The sequence below is a fragment of the Oncorhynchus nerka genome, linkage group LG24, assembly GCF_034236695.1.
Source record: "Oncorhynchus nerka isolate Pitt River linkage group LG24, Oner_Uvic_2.0, whole genome shotgun sequence".
In the NCBI taxonomy this organism is placed as follows: domain Eukaryota; kingdom Metazoa; phylum Chordata; class Actinopteri; order Salmoniformes; family Salmonidae; genus Oncorhynchus; species Oncorhynchus nerka.
The window spans coordinates 100,071,604-100,093,669 of NC_088419.1; the positions used below are offsets into that span (position 1 = coordinate 100,071,604).

General features: G+C 46.3%; 1 protein-coding gene across 1 annotated transcript in view; it reads right to left on the reverse strand.

Moving 5' to 3' along the window:
• Nucleotides 1-22,066, reverse strand: part of herc2 (HECT and RLD domain containing E3 ubiquitin protein ligase 2) — a 326,293-nt gene that overhangs the window by 232,703 nt on the left and 71,524 nt on the right. The window contains 8 exon segments of the mRNA XM_065008536.1: nucleotides 68-296; nucleotides 460-660; nucleotides 1,777-1,970; nucleotides 9,911-10,162; nucleotides 12,571-12,684; nucleotides 13,782-13,939; nucleotides 14,947-15,098; nucleotides 15,971-16,159. Of these exon segments, the coding sequence (XP_064864608.1) occupies nucleotides 68-296; nucleotides 460-660; nucleotides 1,777-1,970; nucleotides 9,911-10,162; nucleotides 12,571-12,684; nucleotides 13,782-13,939; nucleotides 14,947-15,098; nucleotides 15,971-16,159 (1,489 nt within the window).

Here is a 22,066-nt window from a genome sequence, read left to right on the forward strand (position 1 = left end):
AATTCCCTCATGGATCATACCAAAACATGCACATTAAGTTGCTTCAGATAATAGTGTCTGGCCTGACCTGTGTTGGGCAGTAGTGAGGACAGAGCCCTGGCCCTCTCCTCTGCAGTAGGGAGCAGCACTGACCAACCACTCTGTAGCACGGCCTGGGCAGCTGCCTGGACGGTGTTGAGGACTCCGGCGTTGGAGGCTAGCGTCACCACGGTCTGCTTCAGGTTGTTGAGCAGCCCACTGCCCAGGCCCAGACCCAACTCCTCAGGGTCCATCTGGTTACTGATGGCTGCATGGAGCTAACAGACGAGACATAAAACATCACTCTCCAGTTTGGAGAAAAACATTTCAAACACTTTTTTTGAAAGACTATTTTCATATCAGACACATCAAGTCATCCAGGGCAATCTATAAATAATCTCATCGTGTTTTAGAACAGCAGACTGTGAAAAGCCTCCTTACCTGTAGCCTGAGCAGGTTAAGGGAGGCAACCACCATGCACTCCTTCTCCTGCGGCGGGGGCCAATCAGAAGAGCCGTCCATGCCCTCGCTCACCTGCCGCAAGAGCAGATCCAGCTGCTCAAAGGTCACAGGGCACACGTCCACTACGAAGGGCACGCGCTGCCCCACAGACCACTCTGAACAGGACGACCACGCAAAGCTCTATGGACACAAGACCAGCAAAAAACAGACAGAGGTCAGTGTTAACCATTAAAACAATGGCCAGATAATAGGAGGGCCCCGCGCTGCCCCACAGATCAGGAGGGCCCCGCGCTGCCCCACAGACCAGGAGGGCCCCGCGCTGCCCCACAGACCAGGAGGACCCTGCCCCACAGACCAGAAGGGCCCCGCGCTGCCCCACAGACCAGGAGGACCCTGCCCCACAGACCAGAAGGGCCCCGCGCTGCCCCACAGACCAGGAGGACCCTGCCCCACAGACCAGAAGGGCCCTGCGCTGCCCCACAGACCAGGAGGACCCCGCGCTGCCCCACAGACCAGGAGGACCCCGCGCTGCCCCACAGACCAGGAGGACCCCGCGCTGCCCCACAGACCAGGAGGACCACGCGCTGCCCCACAGACCAGGAGGACCCCGCGCTGCCCCACAGACCAGGAGGACCCCGCGCTGCCCCACAGACCAGGAGGACCCCGCGCTGCCCCACAGACCAGGAGGACCCCGCGCTGCCCCACAGACCAGGAGGCCCCATCCCCCATCAACGCCCGGCCCCATCAACGCCCGGCCCCATCAACGCCCAGCCCCACCCCCATCAACGCCCGGCCCCATCCCCCATCAACGCCCGGCCCCATCCCCATCAACGCCCGGCCCCATCCCCCATCAACGCCCGGCCCCACCCCATCAACGCCCGGCCCCATCCCCATCAACGCCCGGCCCACCCCATCAACGCCCGCCCCATCCCCCATCAACGCGCGGCCCCATCAACGCCCGGCCCCATCAACGCCCGGCCCCACCCCCATCAACGCGCGGCCCCACCCCCCATCAACGCCCGGCCCCACCCCCATCAACGCCGGCCCCACCCCATCAACGCCGGCCCCACCCCCATCAACGCCCGGCCCCACCCCCATCAACGCGGCCCCACCCCCATCAACGCGGCCCCACCCCCATCAACGCCCGGCCCCACCCCCATCAACGCCCGGCCCCATCCCCCCATCAACGCCCGGCCCCACCCCACCCCCATCAAAGGTTATCCTTTGTAGTTTCTATATGCCTTATACCGAACCATGACATTATTCCCCTGGTGAAAGACATCTGAACTCTCTCACCTGTCCTGGCCCACAGGAGATGCCCACTATGTGTTTGGAGTTGAGGCCTGGCAGAGCCTTGGGCTGCTTCTTGTTGGAGAACAAAGTATCAAAGTGCTGTAGCTTGTCGTTGCTGCCCCAGCTGTGGACCTCTCCTTCATCAGTCAGCGCCAGACAGTGAGTGGAGCCGACCGCGATGTCCACCACTTTCTTCCCTAGAGGTAGAGGACAAAGAGACAGGGGCAATAAGAGTCCACGACTCCTTTAAAACGGGACAGTGGGATGGAAGTTCCCAGGTTTTACAGAAATCCAGAAAAACACAAGTGTATGCCAATGTACATAAATAACTAGCCTGTCATGTCAAAGGGGGCTCTGACTAATATATAGTATTAATAATGAAGGAGGGAGGACCAGGCTCTGACTAATATATAGTATTAATAATGAAGGAGGGAGGACCAGGCTCTGACTAATATATAGTATTAATAATGAAGGAGAGGGGCTCTGACTAATATATAGTATTAATAATGAAGGAGGGAGGGAGGACCAGGCTCTGACTAATATAAGGTATTAATAATGAAGGAGGTAGGGCAGACCAGGCTCTGACTAATATATAGTATTAATAATGAAGGAGGGAGGGAGGACCAGGCTCTGACTAATATATAGTATTAATAATGAAGGAGGAGGGCTCTGACTAATATATAGTATTAGTAATGAAGGAGGGAGGGCAGACCAGGCTCTGACTAATATATAGTATTAATAATGAAGGAGGAGGGCTCTGACTAATATATAGTATTAGTAATGAAGGAGGGAGGGAGGACCAGGCTCTGACTAATATATAGTATTAATAATGAAGGAGGGAGGACCAGGCTCTGACTAATATATAGTGTTAATAATGAAGGAGGGAGGGAGGACCAGGCTCTGACTAATATATAGTATTAATAATGAAGGAGGGAGGGAGGACCAGGCTCTGACTAATATATAGTATTAATAATGAAGGAGGGAGGGCTCTGACTAATATATAGTATTAATAATGAAGGAGGGAGGAGGACCAGGCTCTGACTAATATATAGTATTAATAATGAAGGAGGGAGGGCTCTGACTAATATATAGTATTAATAATGAAGGAGGGAGGGAGGACCAGGCTCTGACTAATATATAGTATTAATAATGAAGGAAGGAGGACCAGGCTCTGACTAATATATAGTATTAGTAATGAAGGAGGTAGGGCAGACCAGGCTCTGACTAATATATAGTATTAATAATGAAGGAGAGAGGGCTCTGACTAATATATAGTATTAATAATGAAGGAGGGAGGGAGGACCAGGCTCTGACTAATATATAGTATTAATAATGAAGGAGGGAGGACCAGGCTCTGACTAATATATAGTATTAATAATGAAGGAGGGAGGACCAGGCTCTGACTAATATATAGTATTAATAATGAAGGAGGGAGGACCAGGCTCTGACTAATATATAGTATTAATAATGAAGGAGGGAGGGAGGACCAGGCTCTGACTAATATATAGTATTAATAATGAAGGAGGGAGGGCAGACCAGGCTCTGACTAATATATAGTATTAATAATGAAGGAGGGAGGGCTCTGACTAATATATAGTATTAATAATGAAGGAGGGAGGGCCTGACTAATATATAGTATTAATAATGAAGGAGGGAGGGCTCTGACTAATATATAGTATTAGTAATGAAGGAGGGAGGGCTCTGACAAATATATAGTATTAATAATGAAGGAGGGGGGCTCTGACTAATATATAGTATTAGTAATGAAGGAGGGAGGGCTCTGACTAATATATAGTATTAATAATGAAGGAGGGAGGGAGGACCAGGCTCTGACTAATATATAGTATTAATAATGAAGGAGGGAGGGAGGACCAGGCTCTGACTAATATATAGTATTAATAATGAAGGAGGGAGGGCTCTGACTAATATATAGTATTAATAATGAAGGAGGGAGGGCAGACCAGGCTCTGACTAATATATAGTATTAATAATGAAGGAGGGAGGACCAGGCTCTGACTAATATATAGTATTAATAATGAAGGAGGGAGGGCTCTGACTAATATATAGTATTAATAATGAAGGAGGGAGGGCAGACCAGGCTCTGACTAATATATAGTATTAATAATGAAGGAGGAGGGCTCTGACTAATATATAGTATTTATAATGAAGGAGGGAGGGCTCTGACTAATATATAGTATTAATAATGAAGGAGGGAGGGCTCTGACTAATATATACTATTAATAATGAAGGAGGGAGGGAGGACCAGGCTCTGACTAATATATAGTATTAATAATGAAGGAGGGAGGGCAGACCAGGCTCTGACTAATATATAGTATTAATAATGAAGGAGGGAGGGAGGACCAGGCTCTGACTAATATGTTGTATTAATAATGAAGGAGGGAGGGAGACCAGGCTCTGACTAATATATAGTATTAATAATGAAGGAGTAGGGCTTTGACTAATATATAGTATTAATAATGAAGGAGGGAGGGCTCTGACTAATATATAGTATTAATAATGAAGGAGGGAGGACCAGGCTCTGACTAATATATAGTATTAATAATGAAGGAGGGAGGGAGGACCAGGCTCTGACTAATATATAGTATTAATAATGAAGGAGGGGGGCTCTGACTAATATATAGTATTAATAATGAAGGAGGGAGGACCAGGCTCTGACTAATATATAGTATTAATAATGAAGGAGGGGGAGGACCAGGCTCTGACTAATATATAGTATTAATAATGAAGGAGGGAGGACCAGGCTCTGACTAATATATAGTATTAATAATGAAGGAGGAGGAGGACCAGGCTCTGACTAATATATAGTATTAATAATGAAGGAGGAGGAGGACCAGGCTCTGACTAATATATAGTATTAATAATGAAGGAGGGAGGACCAGGCTCTGACTAATATATAGTATTAATAATGAAGAAGGGAGGCTCTGACTAATATATAGTATTAATAATGAAGGAGGGCGGGAGGACAGGCTCTGACAAATATATAGTATTAATAATGAAGGAGGGAGGACCAGGCTCTGACTAATATATAGTATTGATAATGAAGGAGGGGCCTCTGACTAATATATTGTATTAATAATGAAGGAGGGCTCTGACTAATATATAGTATTAATAATGAAAGGGAGGGAGGACCAGGCTCTGACTAATATATAGTATTAATAATGAAGGAGGAGGGGAGACCAGGCTCTGACTAATATATAGTATTAATAATGAAGGAGGGAGGGTCTGACTAATATATAGTATTAATAATGAAGGAGGGAGGGCTCTGACTAATATATAGTATTAATAATGAAGGAGGGAGGACCAGGCTCTGACTAATATATAGTATTAATAATGAAGGAGGGAGGGCTCTGACTAATATATAGTATTAATAATGAAGGAGGGAGGGAGACCAGGCTCTGACTAATATATAGTATTAATAATGAAGGAGGGAGGACCAGGCTCTGACTAATATATAGTATTAATAATGAAGGAGGGAGGGCTCTGACTAATATATAGTATTAATAATGAAGGAGGGAGGGCTCTGACTAATATATAGTATTAATAATGAAGGAGGGAGGACCAGGCTCTGACTAATATATAGTATTAATAATGGAAGGAGGGAGGACCAGGCTCTGACTAATATATAGTATTAATAATGAAGGAGGGAGGACCAGGCTCTGACTAATATATAGTATTAATAATGAAGGAGGAGGGCTCTGACTAATATATAGTATTAATAATGAAGGAGGGAGGACCAGGCTCTGACTAATATATAGTATTAATAATGAAGGAGGGAGGACCAGGCTCTGACTAATATATAGTATTAATAATGAAGGAGGAGGGAGGACCAGGCTCTGACTAATATATAGTATTAATAATGAAGGAGGGAGGGCTCTGACTAATATATAGTATTAATAATGAAGGAGGGAGGACCAGGCTCTGACTAATATATAGTATTAATAATGAAGGAGGGAGGGATTAATAATGAAGGAGGGGGCTCTGACTAATATATAGTATTAATAATGAAGGAGGGAGGACCAGGCTCTGACTAATATATAGTATTAATAATGAAGGAGGGAGGGAGGACCAGGCTCTGACTAATATATAGTATTAATAATGAAGGAGGAGGGCTCTGACTAATATATAGTATTAATAATGAAGGAGGGAGGGAGGACCAGGCTCTGACTAATATATAGTATTAATAATGAAGGAGGGAGGGAGGACCAGGCTCTGACTAATATATAGTATTAATAATGAAGGAGGGAGGGAGGACCAGGCTCTGACTAATATATAGTATTAATAATGAAGGAGGGAGGGCTCTGACTAATATATAGTATTAATAATGAAGGAGGGAGGGAGGACAGGCTCTGACAAATATATAGTATTAATAATGAAGGAGGGAGGACCAGGCTCTGACTAATATATAGTATTGATAATGAAGGAGGGCTCTGACTAATATATTGTATTAATAATGAAGGAGGGGCCTCTGACTAATATATAGTATTAATAATGAAGGAGGGAGGGAGGACCAGGCTCTGACTAATATATAGTATTAATAATGAAGGAGGTAGGGCAGACCAGGCTCTGACTAATATATAGTATTAATAATGAAGGAGGTAGGGCAGACCAGGCTCTGACTAATATATAGTATTAATAATGAAGGAGGGAGGGGTCTGACTAATATATAGTATTAATAATGAAGGAGGGAGGGGTCTGATAAATATATAGTATTAATAATGAAGGAGGGAGGGAGGACCAGGCTCTGACTAATATATAGTATTAATAATGAAGGAGGGAGGGGTCTGACTAATATATAAGTATTAATAATGAAGGAGGGAGGAGGACCAGGCTCTGACTAATATATAGTATTAATAATGAAGGAGGGAGGGGTCTGATAAATATATAGTATTAATAATGAAGGAGGGAGGGAGGACCAGGCTCTGACTAATATATAGTATTAATAATGAAGGAGGGAGGGGTCTGACTAATATATAGTATTAATAATGAAGGAGGGAGGGAGGACCAGGCTCTGACTAATATATAGTATTAGTAATGAAGGAGGGAGGGGTCTGACTAATATATAGTATTAATAATGAAGGAGGGAGGGGTCTGATAAATATATAGTATTAATAATGAAGGAGGGAGGGAGGACCAGGCTCTGACTAATATATAGTATTAATAATGAAGGAGGGAGGGGTCTGATAAATATATAGTATTAATAATGAAGGAGGGAGGGAGGACCAGGCTCTGACTAATATATAGTATTAATAATGAAGGAGGGAGGGGTCTGACTAATATATAGTATTAATAATGAAGGAGGGAGGGAGGACCAGGCTCTGACTAATATATAGTATTAGTAATGAAGGAGGGAGGGGTCTGACTAATATATAGTATTAATAATGAAGGAGGGAGGGCTCTGACTAATATATAGTATTAATAATGAAGGAGGGAGGGCTCTGACTAATATATAGTATTAATAATGAAGGAGGGAGGGCTCTGACTAATATATAGTATTAATAATGAAGGAGGGAGGACCAGGCTCTGACTAATATATAGTATTAATAATGAAGGAGGGAGGGAGGACCAGGCTCTGACTAATATATAGTATTAATAATGAAGGAGGGAGGGCTCTGACTAATATATAGTATTAATAATGAAGGAGGGAGGGGTCTGATAAATACAGTGCCTTGAATAATTTTGTTTTTATATCTTTATGTTTGAAGCCTGAAATGTGGCAAAAGGTCGCAAAGTTCAAGGGGGCCGAATACTTTCGCAAGGCACTGTAAATAACTAGCCTGTCATGTCAAAGTGTAGGTGTCCAGTCTAATGCCGACATGAGAGCCGCCTGAAAATGGAGCCAAACTTAAATTAGATGTTTTATTACGTACACTATATACACCCAAAAGTATGTGGTCACGATTCGGACATTTCAGCCACACCCATTACTGACAGGTGCATGAATTCAAGCACAGAGCCAAGCAATCTCCATAGACAAACATTGGCAGTAGAATGGCATTACTGAAGAGCTCAGTGACTTTCAATGTGGCACCGTCATAGGATGCCATCTTTTCAACAAGTCAGTTGGTAAAATGTCTGCCCTGCTAGAGCTGCCCCGGTGCTGGTAATGTAAAGTGGAAACGTCTAGGACCAACAACAGCTCAGTCGCAAAGTGGTAGGCCACACAACCTCACAGAACGGGACCTCCGAGTGGTAGGCTACACAACCTCACAGAACGGGACCTCCGAGTGGTAGGCTACACAAACTCACAGAACGGGACCTCCGAGTGGTAGGCTACACAAACTCACAGAACGGGACCTCCGAGTGGTAGGCTACACAACCTCACAGAACAGAACCCCCGAGTGGTAGGCTACACAACCTCACAGAACGGGACCTCCGAGTGGTAGGCTACACAACCTCACAGAACGGGACCTCCGAGTGGTAGGCTACACAACCTCACAGAACGGGACCTCCGAGTGGTAGGCTACACAAACTCACAGAACGGGACCTCCGAGTGGTAGGCTACACAACCTCACAGAACGGGACCCCCGAGTGGTAGGCTATACAACCTCACAGAACGGGACCCCCGAGTGGTAGGCTACACAACCTCACAGAACGGGACCTCCGAGTGGTAGGCTACACAACCTCACAGAACAGAACCCCCGAGTGGTAGGCCACACAACCTCACAGAACGGGACCTCCGAGTGGTAGGCTACACAACCTCACAGAACGGGACCTCCGAGTGGTAGGCTACACAAACTCACAGAACGGGACCCCCGAGTGGTAGGCTACACAACCTCACAGAACGGGACCTCCGAGTGGTAGGCCACACAACCTCACAGAACGGGACCCCCGAGTGGTAGGCCACACAACCTCACAGAACGGGACCTCCGAGTGGTAGGCTACACAACCTCACAGAACGGGACCTCCGAGTGGTAGGCTACACAAACTCACAGAACGGGACCCCCGAGTGGTAGGCTACACAACCTCACAGAACGGGACCTCCGAGTGGTAGGCTACACAACCTCACAGAACGGGACCCCCGAGTGGTAGGCCACACAACCTCACAGAACGGGACCTCCGAGTGGTAGGCTACACAACCTCACAGAACGGGACCTCCGAGTGGTAGGCTACACAAACTCACAGAACGGGACCTCCGAGTGGTAGGCTACACAACCTCACAGAACGGGACCTCCGAGTGGTAGGCTACACAACCTCACAGAACGGAACCTCCGAGTGGTAGGTAACACAACCTCACAGAACGGGACCCCCGAGTGGTAGGCTACACAACCTCACAGAACGGGACCCCCGAGTGGTAGGCTACACAACCTCACAGAACGGGACCCCCGAGTGGTAGGCTACACAACCTCACAGAACGGGACCCCCGAGTGGTAGGCTACACAACCTCACAGAACGGGACCCCCGAGTGGTAGGCTACACAACCTCACAGAACGGGACCCCCGAGTGGTAGGCTACACAACCTCACAGAACGGGACCCCCGAGTGGTAGGTAACACAACCTCACAGAACGGGACCCCCGAGTGGTAGGCTACACAACCTCACAGAACGGGACCCCCGAGTGGTAGGCTACACAACCTCACAGAACGGGACCGCGAAGTGCTGAAGCACGTAGAGCGCAAAAATCGTCTGTCCTCGGTTGCAACACTCACTACTGAGTTCCAAACTGCCCCTGGAAGCAACGTCAGAACAAGAACTGTTAGTCGGGAGCTTCATGAAATGGGTTTCCATGGCCGAGCAGCCGCACACAAGCCTAAGATCACCATGTGCAATACCAAGCGTCGGTTGGAGTGGTGATAAGCTCGCTGCCATTGGACTCTGGAGTGGAAATGCGTTCTATGGAGTGATGAATCATCATTAACTTCTGGTGTAGAAACTAGACTATGGCACTCAAACGTCCAATACGATACCTGATAATTAACAACACGTCAAGTTTAGAACTCATCAGTCCCCCATTTTGACCATTTAACGTCCTACTGTTCAACATTCCATAAACACCTGGTTGGAGAATTCTGGAATCAGGATGGAATGGGGAACCTCCAACTAGGAATCCTCCACCTTGGAATTCAGTAAACAACAGCGTGTGGTAAAGCTATGGTTTACTGAGCCGAAAGGCTACTAACCTTGTAGACTGTCCAGCAGTTTGGGGTAGCGGACATGTTCCTCGGTGCCGTGGCCGAGGCGCTGGTTGTCTCCTTTCCCCCAGGTGTACACCTGACCATCCTTGGTCTGTGCTACAGAGAACTGACTCCCACAGCACACCTTCACTATATCCAGGTCCTGAAGCTTCTCCACCAGCTTCGGGGTCTTACAGCCGTCGCTGCCTCCACGACCCAGCTTCCCATAGTCCCCATCCCCCCACGACCACACCTGGCCTGAAGGGAGAGAGGTAAGGAGCAAACATTACGATGGGGTGAAATATGGAAAAAGTTTGACAGCTTCAAGTTGTGAGGAAATACTTGTGTCTACTACAGGGAAATTACTGTCTACTAGAGGCAAATACTCTGTCTGCTACAGGGAAATTACTTTCTACTAGAGGCAAATACTCTGTCTACTACAGGGAAATTACTTTCTACTAGAGGCAAATACTGTCTACTACAGGGAAATTACTTTCTACTAGAGGCAAATACTGTCTACTACAGGGAAATTACTTTCTACTAGAGGCAAATACTCGGTCTTACAACTTTCAATCAAAAAGTGTTACACATGAATTAACATATATGAGTGAAGTGAAGGATAAGGCCCAGAAAATATTCCATAGTAATTGATCCTAGTGTCTCAGTCCCCAGTGTTCCATAGTAATTGATCCTAGTGTCTCAGTCCCCAGTGTTCCATAGTAATTGATCCTAGTGTCTCAGTCCCCTGTGTTCCATAGTAATTGATCCTAGTGTCTCAGTCCCCTGTGTTCCATAGTAATTGATCCTAGTGTCTAAGTCCCCAGTGTTCCATAGTAATTGATCCTAGTGTCTCAGTCCCCTGTGTTCCATAGTAATTGATCCTAGTGTCTCAGTCCCCAGTATTCCATAGTAATTGATCCTAGTGTCTCAGTCCCCAGTATTCCATAGTAATTGATCCTAGTGTCTCAGTCCCCAGTATTCCATAGTAATTGATCCTAGTGTCTCAGTCCCCAGTGTTCCATAGTAATTGATCCTAGTGTCTCAGTCCCCTGTGTTCCATAGTAATTGATCCTAGTGTCTCAGTCCCCAGTGTTCCATAGTAATTGATCCTAGTGTCTCAGTCCCCAGTATTCCATAGTAATTGACCCTAGTGTCTCAGTCCCCAGTATTCCATCGTAATTAATCCTAGTGTCTCAGTCCCCAGTATTCCATAGTAATTGATCCTAGTGTCTCAGTCCCCAGTGTTCCATAGTAAATTTATCCTAGTGTCTCAGTCCCCAGTATTCCATAGTAATTGATCCTAGTGTCTCAGTCCCCAGTATTCCATAGTAATTGATCCTAGTGTCTCAGTCCCCAGTATTCCATAGTAATTGATCCTAGTGTCTCAGTCCCCAGTATTCCGTAGTAATTGATCCTAGTGTCTCAGTCCCCAGTGTTCCGTAGTAATTGATCCTAGTGTCTCAGTCCCCAGTGTTCCATAGTAATTGATCCTAGTGTCTCAGTCCCCAGTATTCCATAGTAATTGATCCTAGTGTCTCAGTCCCCAGTATTCCATAATAATTGATCCTAGTGTCTCAGTCCCCAGTATTCCATAGTAATTGATCCTAGTGTCTCAGTCCCCAGTATTCCATAGTAATTGATCCTAGTGTCTCAGTCCCCAGTATTCCATAGTAATTGATCCTAGTGTCTCAGTCCCCAGTATTCCATAGTAATTGATCCTAGTGTCTCAGTCCCCAGTATTCCATAGTAATTGATCCTAGTGTCTCAGTCCCCAGTATTCCATAATAATTGATCCTAGTGTCTCAGTCCCCAGTATTCCATAGTAATTGATCCTAGTGTCTCAGTCCCCAGTATTCCATAGTAATTGATCCTAGTGTCTCAGTCCCCAGTATTCCATAATAATTGATCCTAGTGTCTCAGTCCCCAGTATTCCATAGTAATTGATCCTAGTGTCTCAGTCCCCAGTATTCCATAGTAATTGATCCTAATGTCTCAGTCCCCAGTATTCCATAGTAATTGATCCTAGTGTCTCAGTCCCCAGTGTTCCATAGTAATTGATCCTAGTGTCTCAGTCCCCAGTGTTCCATAGTAATTGATCCTAGTGTCTCAGTCCCCAGTATTCCATAGTAATTGATCCTAGTGTCTCAGTCCCCAGTGTTCCATAGTAATTGATCCTAGTGTCTCAGTCCCCAGTATTCCATAGTAATTGATCCTAGTGTCTCAGTCGCCAGTATTCCATAGTAATTGATCCTAGTGTCTCAGTCCCCAGTATTCCATAGTAATTGATCCTAGTGTCTCAGTCCCCAGTGTTCCATAGTAATTGATCCTAGTGTCTCAGTCCCCAGTATTCCATAGTAATTGATCCTAGTGTCTCAGTCCCCAGTATTCCATAGTAATTGATCCTAGTGTCTCGGTCCCCAGTGTTCCATAGTAATTGATCCTAGTGTCTCGGTCCCCAGTATTCCATAGTAAACTAATCCTAGTGTCTCGGTCCCCAGTATTCCATAGTAATTGATCCTAGTGTCTCGGTCCCCAGTATTCCATAGTAAATTGATCCTAGTGTCTCGGTCCCCAGTATTCCATAGTAATTGATCCTAGTGTCTCGGTCCCCAGTGTTCCATAGTAATTGATCCTAGTGTCTCGGTCCCCTGTCTCTCTCCTCTCACCGTTCTCTGTGACAGCCAGGGTCTGTGCGTCTCCACTGCCACAGGCCACATCCAGCACCTTCAGTCCCTTTAGAGCGGTCACCAGCATGGGAATAGTCTGGTCTTCACTGGACCCTACAGAGACAACATGGTCAGTCACAAAGCCCAGACTCAAAGACATCATTCTAATACAGCAAGACATCTTTAATATCCTGATAGGGAACTGAAAGCTATGCTTGTCCTCATGATAAAGTCAGAGTTTAAAGAGCAGCTCTGAATGGTTAGGTCTAGTCCGGTAGTGGTTAGGTCTAGTCCAGGTCTAGTCCAGTAGTGGTTAGGTCTAGTCCAGTAGTGGTTAGGTCTAGTCCAGGTCTAGTCCAGTAGTGGTTAGGTCTAGTCCAGTAGTGGTTAGGTCTAGTCCGGTAGTGGTTAGGTCTAGTCCGGTAGTGGTTAGGTCTAGTCCAGTAGTGGTTAGGTCTAGTCCAGTAGTGGTTAGGTCTAGTCCAGGTCTAGTCCGGTAGTGGTTAGGTCTAGTCCAGGTCTAGTCCAGTAGTGGTTAGGTCTAGTCCAGTAGTGGTTAGGTCTAGTCCGGTAGTGGTTAGGTCTAGTCCAGGTCTAGTCCAGTAGTGGTTAGGTCTAGTCCAGTAGTGGTTAGGTCTAGTCCAGGTCTAGTCCGGTAGTGGTTAGGTCTAGTCCAGGTCTAGTCCAGTAGTGGTTAGGTCTAGTCCAGTAGTGGTTAGGTCTAGTCCGGTAGTGGTTAGGTCTAGTCCGGTAGTGGTTAGGTCTAGTCCAGTAGTGGTTAGGTCTAGTCCAGTAGTGGTTAGGTCTAGTCCAGTAGTGGTTAGGCCTAGTCCGGTAGTGGTTAGGTCTAGTCCGGTAGTGGTTAGGTCTAGTCCGGTAGTGGTTAGGTCTAGTCCGGTAGTGGTTAGGTCTAGTCCAGTAGTGGTTAGGTGTAGTGGTTAGGTCTAGTCCAGTAGTGGTTAGGTCTAGTCCAGTAGTGGTTAGGTCTAGTACAGTAGTGGTTAGGTCTAGTCCAGTAGTGGTTAGGTCTAGTCCAGTAGTGGTTAGGTCTAGTCCAGTAGTGGTTAGGTCTAGTCCAGTAGTGGTTAGGTCTAGTCCGGTAGTGGTTAGGTCTAGTCCGGTAGTGGTTAGGTCTAGTCCGGTAGTGGTTAGGTCTAGTCCGGTAGTGGTTAGGTCTAGTCCAGTAGTGGTTAGGTTAGGTCTAGTCTCACCGTGTCCCAGCCGTCCGTAGTTACCCCTGCCCCAGGTGTACAGCTCTCCATCAGCTGTGATAGCAGCGCTGTAGGTGCTCCCACAGGCTACCTGCACCACATTCTTCCCTGTCTGCTTCCCTGTGAACGCTGTGATCACTGCTGGCTCCTCCAGATACCTGGTGGGGCAGAGGAACAGGTTATGATACCTGGTGGGGCAGAGGAACAGGTTATGATACCTGGTGGGGCAGAGGAACAGGTTATGATACCTGGTGGGGCAGAGGAACAGGTTATGATACCTGGTGGGGCAGAGGAACAGGTTATGATACCTGGTGGGGCAGAGGAACAGGTTATGATACCTGGTGGGGCAGAGGAACAGGTTATGATACCTGGTGGGGCAGAGGAACAGGTTATGATACCTGGTGGGGCAGAGGAACAGGTTATGATACCTGGTGGGGCAGAGGAGCAGGTTATGATACCTGGTGGGGCAGAGGAACAGGTTATGATACCTGGTGGGGCAGAGGAACAGGTTATGATACCTGGTGGGGCAGAGGAACAGGTTATGATACCTAGGACAGCTAGGAACAGAGGAACAGGTTATGATACCTAGGACAGCTAGGAACAGGTTATGATACCTAGGACAGCTAGGAACAGGTTATGATACCTAGGACAGCTAGGAACAGAGGAACAGGTTATGATACCTAGGACAGCTAGGAACAGGTTATGATACCTAGGACAGCTAGGAACAGGTTATGATACCTAGGACAGCTAGGAACAGGTTATGATACCTAGGACAGCTAGGAACAGAGGAACAGGTTATGATACCTGGAACAGCTAGGAACAGAGGAACAGGTTATGATACCTGGGACAGCTAGGAACAGAGGAACAGGTTATGATACCTAGGACGGCTAGGAACAGGTTATGATACCTAGGACAGCTAGGAACAGGTTATGATACCTAGGACAGCTAGGAACAGAGGAACAGGTTATGATACCTAGGACAGCTAGGAACAGAGGAACAGGTTATGATACCTGGGACAGCTAGGAGCAGGTGATAAGCTGGTGTGGTGAGCCGGTGACGTCAATGTAACTTCTGAGGTCTCGGACATTAACTGGACTATAATTTATGAATTTAGTACACATGCAGAAGAAATCTGGCCATAAGTATGTTTAGTGTCGTAACTTACGTGGTGTCTCCATGGCCCAGGCGGCCCCCGTCTCCACAGCCCCAGGAGAAGACCTCTCCGTTGGCCGACAGGGCCAGGTAGTGCTGTCCGTCCGGATGAGCTGCCAGCTTCACCATCTTCCTGGAGGTCAGGGCATGGACCAGCATGGGAGCCTGGTAGGTTCAACAACAATATCCTCATCAGCACCGAAGGGATCATTTCTCCTGTTGTTTCATTACGGCTGCTGTATCATAAACCCATTTCCTGAATGAGCTCCAGTGAGTGACTGCTTCCTACCAGTGTGGTGACAGAATGAGCTCCAGTGAGTGACTGCTTCCTACCAGTGTGGTGACAGAATGAGCTCCAGTGAGTGACTGCTTCCTACCAGTGTGGTGACAGAATGAGCTCCAGTGAGTGACTCCTTCCTACCAGTGTGGTGACAGAATGAGCTCCAGTGAGTGACTCCTTCCTACCAGTGTGGTGACAGAATGAGCTCCAGTGAGTGACTGCTTCCTACCAGTGTGGTGACAGAATGAGCTCCAGTGAGTGACTGCTTCCTACCAGTGTGGTGACAGAATGAGCTCCAGTGAGTGACTGCTTCCTACCAGTGTGGTGACAGAATGAGCTCCAGTGAGTGACTCCTTCCTACCAGTGTGGTGACAGAATGAGCTCCAGTGAGTGACTGCTTCCTACCAGTGTGGTGACAGAATGAGCTCCAGTGAGTGACTGCTTCCTACCAGTGTGGTGACAGAATGAGCTCCAGTGAGTGACTGCTTCCTACCAGTGTGGTGACAGAATGAGCTCCAGTGAGTGACTGCTTCCTACCAGTGTGGTGACAGAATGAGCTCCAGTGAGTGACTCCTTCCTACCAGTGTGGTGACAGAATGAGCTCCAGTGAGTGACTGCTTCCTACCAGTGTGGTGACAGAATGAGCTCCAGTGAGTGACTGCTTCCTACCAGTGTGGTGACAGAATGAGCTCCAGTGAGTGACTGCTTCCTACCAGTGTGGTGACAGAATGAGCTCCAGTGAGTGACTGCTTCCTACCAGTGTGGTGCTCTTGTAGTTCTGTGTGTAGACGGCTCCGCTGCTGGCCAGGATGAGGAAGCCCTTCTCGGAACAGACTATCTGGGAAACCCCCAGGCCTGACAGGGCCTTGCACTGCACAGGACCGTTCACGTTGGCGTACAGCTTCCAGCCTAGCAACCCCCAGCCAATCACCTCCTGCAGAGTGCCCTGGGAGCAGGAGAGACAGGGTTAATGCAGCGATGCCATTGGTGCTTCAGTTTAAGTAGCAGTAGCATTGAAGAGGTTAACGGAAAAGGAGATTCTCTGATGGAGAACACAGTTGAATATAAATGATATTCTAAATGAATATAAATAAATATAAATATATAATATAAATAAATATAAATATAGCAGTAACATCTGGCACTTCAGTTGGGAGAAATCACCTGACCATGTATGAGGTGAACACGGCAAAGGCAAAGTAGCCAAAGGCATCGACTATCAAACAGGTATATTCATATCTCTGGAAAGCTCTCAAAGGCTGGCTGCATCATGCTCTCGAATCACATTTTATTGGTCAACGCATCCCCACGAAAAGGGACTTCTAGGGCAAACGCTATTTTATCATTCCACCTTTATTTAACCAGGTAGGCCAGTTGAGAACACCTTTATTTAACCAGGTAGGCCAGTTGAGAACACCTTTATTTAACCAGGTAGGCTAGTTGAGAACACCTTTATTTAACCAGGTAGGCCAGTTGAGAACACCTTTATTTAACCAGGTTGACTAGTTGAGAACACCTTTATTTAACCAGGTAGGCTAGTTGAGAACACCTTTATTTAACCAGGTAGGCTAGTTGAGAACACCTTTATTTAACCAGGTTGGCTAGTTGAGAACACCTTTATTTAACCAGGTAGGCTAGTTGAGAACACCTTTATTTAACCAGGGAGGCCAGTTGAGAACACCTTTATTTAACCAGGTTGACTAGTTGAGAACACCTTTATTTAACCAGGTAGGCTAGTTGAGAACACCTTTATTTAACCAGGGAGGCCAGTTGAGAACACCTTTATTTAACCAGGTAGGCTAGTTGAGAACACCTTTATTTAACCAGGTAGGCTAGTTGAGAACACCTTTATTTAACCAGGTTGACTAGTTGAGAACACCTTTATTTAACCAGGTAGGCTAGTTGAGAACACCTTTATTTAACCAGGGAGGCCAGTTGAGAACACCTTTATTTAACCAGGTAGGCTAGTTGAGAACACCTTTATTTAACCAGGTAGGCTAGTTGAGAACACCTTTATTTAACCAGGTTGGCTAGTTGAGAACACCTTTATTTAACCGGGTAGGCTAGTTGAGAACACCTTTATTTAACCAGGGAGGCCAGTTGAGAACACCTTTATTTAACCAGGTAGGCTAGTAGAGAACACCTTTATTTAACCAGGTAGGCCAGTTGAGAACACCTTTATTTAACCAGGTAGGCCAGTTGAGAACACCTTTATTTAACCAGGTAGGCCAGTTGAGAACACCTTTATTTAACCAGGTAGGCCAGTTGAGAACACCTTTATTTAACCAGGTAGGCCAGTTGAGAACACCTTTATTTAACCAGGTAGGCCAGTTGAGAACACCTTTATTTAACCAGGTAGGCAGTTGAGAACACCTTTATTTAACCAGGTAGGCCAGTTGAGAACACCTTTATTTAACCAGGTAGGCCAGTTGAGAACACCTTTATTTAACCAGGTAGGCCAGTTGAGAACACCTTTATTTAACCAGGTAGGCCAGTTGAGGACACCTTTATTTAACCAGGTAGGCCAGTTGAGAACACCTTTATTTAACCAGGTAGGCCAGTTGAGAACATCTTTATTTAACCAGGTAGGCTAGTTGAGAACACCTTTATTTAACCAGGTAGGCCAGTTGAGAACACCTTTATTTAACCAGGTAGGCCAGTTGAGAACACCTTTATTTAACCAGGGAGGCCAGTTGAGAACACCTTTAACCAGGTAGGCTAGTAGAGAACACCTTTATTTAACCAGGTAGGCCAGTTGAGAACACCTTTATTTAACCAGGTAGGCCAGTTGAGAACACCTTTATTTAACCAGGTAGGCTAGTTGAGAACACCTTTATTTAACCAGGTAGGCTAGTTGAGAACACCTTTATTTAACCAGGGAGGCCAGTTGAGAACACCTTTATTTAACCAGGTAGGCTAGTTGAGAACACCTTTATTTAACCAGGGAGGCCAGTTGAGAACACCTTTATTTAACCAGGTAGGCCAGTTGAGAACACCTTTATTTAACCAGGGATGCTAGTTGAGAACACCTTTATTTAACCAGGTAGGCCAGTTGAGAACACCTTTATTTAACCAGGTAGACTAGTTGAGAACACCTTTATTTAACCAGGTAGGCTAGTTGAGAACACCTTTATTTAACCAGGGAGGCTAGTTGAGAACACCTTTATTTAACCAGGTAGGCCAGTTGAGAACACCTTTATTTAACCAGGTAGGCAAGTTGAGAACAAGTTCTCATTTACAACTGCGACCTGGCCAAGATAAAGCATAGCAGTGTGAACAGACAACACAGAGTTACACACGGAGTAAACAATTAACAAGTCAATAACACAGTAGAAAAGGAGTGTGCAAATGAGGTAAGATAAGGGAGGTAAGACAATAAATAGGCCGTAATGGCGAAACAATTACAATTTAGTATTAAACACTGGAGTGATAGATGATGAGTGTGCAAGTAGAGATAAAAATCTAATTTTTAGATTTTTTTAATAATAATTATTTGTCACATACACATGGTTAGCAGATGTTAATGCGAGTGTAGCGAAATGCTTGTGCTTCTAGTTCCGACAATGCAGTGATAACCAACAAGTAATCTAACTAACAATTCCAAAACTACTGTCTTATACACAGTGTAAGGGGATAAAGAATATGTACGTAAGGATATATGAATGAGTGATGGTACAGAGCAGCATACAGTAGATGGTATCGAGTACAGTATATACATATGAGATGAGTATGTAAACAAAGTGGCATAGTTAAAGTGGCTAGTGATACATGTATTACATAAGGATGCAGTAGATGATATAGAGTACAGTATATACGTATACCTATGAGATGAATAATGTAGGGTATGTAAACAAAGTGGCATAGTTTAAAGTGGCTAGTGATACATGTATTACATAAAGATGCAGTAGATGATATAGAGTACAGTATATACGTATACATATGAGATGAATAATGTAGGGTGTGTAAACATTATATTAGGTAGCATTGTTTAAAGTGGCTAGTGATATATTTTACATAACTTCCCATCAATTCCCATTATTAAAGTGGCTGGAGTTGAGTCAGTGTGTTGGCAGCAGCCACTCAATGTTAGTGGTGGCTGTTTAACAGTCTGATGGCCTTGAGATAGAAGCTGTTTTTCAGTCTCTCTGTCCCAGCTTTGATGCACCTGTACTGACCTCGCCTTCTGGATGATAGCAGGGTGAACAGGCAGTGGCTCGGGTGGTTGTTGTCCTTGATGATCTTTATGGCCTTCCTGTGACATCGGGTGGTGTAGGTGTCCTGGAGGGCAGGTAGTTTTGACATTGAATGTGAGGTTATTTTCCTGACACCACACACCGAGGGCCCTCACCTCCTCCCTGTAGGCCGCCTCGTCGTAGTTGGTAATCAAGCCTACCACTGTAGTGTCGTCTGCAAACTTGATGATTGAGTTAGAGGCGTGCATGGCCACGCAGTCATGAGTGAACAGGGAGTACAGGAGAGGGCTGAGAACGCACCCTTGTGGGGCCCCAGTGTTAAGGGGTGGAGATGTTTCCTACCTTCACCACCTGGGGGGCGGCCCGTCAGGAAGTCCAGGATCCAGTTGCACAGGGAGGGTCGAGACCCAGGGTCTCAAGCTTAATGATGAGTTTGGAGGGTACTATGGTGTGAAATGCTGAGCTGAAGTCGATGAACAGCATTCTCACATAGGTATTCCTCTTGTCCAGATGGGTTAGGGCAGTGAGCAGTGTGATTGAGGCGTCTGTGGACCTATTGGGGCGGTAAGCAAATTGGAGTGGGTCTAGGGTGTCAGGTAGGGTGGAGGTGATATGGTCCCATGCGGAACATATCCCAGTCCACGTGATCGAAGCAATCTTGTAACGTGGAGTCCGATTGGTCGGGCCAGCGTTGAACAGACCTGAGCGCTGGTGCTTGTTTTAGATTCTGTCTATAGGCTGGGAGCAACAAAATGGAGTCGTGGTCAGCTTTTTAAAAAGGAGGGCGGGGGAGGGCCTTATATGCGTCGCGGAAGTTAGAATGACAATGATCCAGGGTTTTGCCAGCTCGGGTTGCGCAATCGATATGCTGATAGAATTTAGGGTCTTGTTTTCAGATTAGCCTTGTTAAAATCCCCAGCTACAATAAAATGCAGCCTCAGGATATGTGGTTTCCAGTTTGCATAGAGTCAAATAAGGTTCGTTCAGGGCCATCGATGTCTGCTTGGGGGGGAATATATGCGGCTGTGAATATAATCGAAGAGAATTCTCTTGGTAGATAATGCGGTTGACATGTGATTGTGAGGAATTCATACATACACCCCGCCCTTCTTCTTACCAGAGAGATGCTCGATTCTGTCGACGCGATGCGTGAAGAAACCAGGTGGCTGTACCGACTCCGATAGCGTGTCTCGAGTGAGCCATGTTTCCGTGAAACAAAGAACGTTACAATCTCTGATGTCTCTCTGGAAGGCAACCCTTGCTCGGATTTCGTCTACCTCGTTGCCAAGAGACTGGACATTGGCGAGTAGTATACTCGGGAGCGGTGGGCGATGTGCCCGTCTACGGAGAAGACCGCTCCGTCTGCCCCTTCAACGGCACCGTTGTTTTGGGTCGCTGGCTGGGATCCGATCCGTTGTCCTGGGTGACAGACCAAACAGAGGATCCGCTTCGGGAAAGTCGTATTCCTGGTCGTAATGTTGGTGAGTTGACGTTGCTCTGATATCCAATAGTTCCTCCCGACTGTATGTAATAAAGCCTACGATTTCCTGGGGTGACAGTGTAAGAAATAACACATAAAAAAGCAAAATACTGCAGTTTCCTGGAAACGCGAAACAAGGCTGCCATCTCTGTCGGCGCAGGAAGCATACTGGGGTGCAAAGGAACAAAAAAATAAATACAAATATGGGGATGAGGTAGTTGGATGGGCTATGTACAGATGGGCTGTGTACAGATGGGCTGTGTACAGATGGGCTGTGTACAGATGGGCTGTGTACAGATGGGCTATTTACAGATGGGCTGTGTACAGATGGGCTATTTACAGATGGGATATTTACAGATGGGCTATTTACAGATGGGCTATTTACGGATGGGCTGTGTACAGATGGGCCATGTACAGGTGCAATGATCTGTGAGCTGCTCTGACAGCTGGTGCTAAAAGTTAGTGAGGGAGATATGAGTCTCCAGCTTCAGTGATTTTTGCAGTTCGTTCCAGTCATTGGCAGCAGAGAACTGGAAGGAAAGGCGGCCAAAGGAGGTGTTGGCTTTGGGGATGACCAGTGAAATATACCAACGTAATCAACACATCCCCAACATATCTTACTGTTGCAAGAATAAACTATATAAAAACATCACATTAAGTCCTTCATGCACAACACATGGCTTCATAATTTACCTGCATGTTGCCATGGTCCTCCAACAGAACGCACAGACAGAGAGAGATGTTAGTAACAGAGTAAAGGCTTCCATTTACAAATCACAACATCCTGACTAGGGCTGCACGATATGCTCCAAAAATCTAATTGCAATTTTTTCAAATATTGCGATTTTGATTTTTTTTAAACACGTCGGTCGCCAGGTTGGCGGAACCAGAACCCCCCATACGTAAAGAATGCCAGGACAGCGGAACCAGAACCCCCCATACGTAAAGAATGCCAGGACAGCGGAAACAGAACCCCCCCATACGTAAAAAATGCCAGGACAGCGGAACCAGAACCCCCCCATACGTAAAAAATGCCAGGACAGCGGAACCAGAACCCCCCCATACGTAAAAAATGCCAGGACAGCGGAACCAGAACCCCCCCATACGTAAAGAATGCCAGGACAGCGGAACCAGAACCCCCATACGTAAAGAATGCCAGGAAAGCGGAACCAGAACCCCC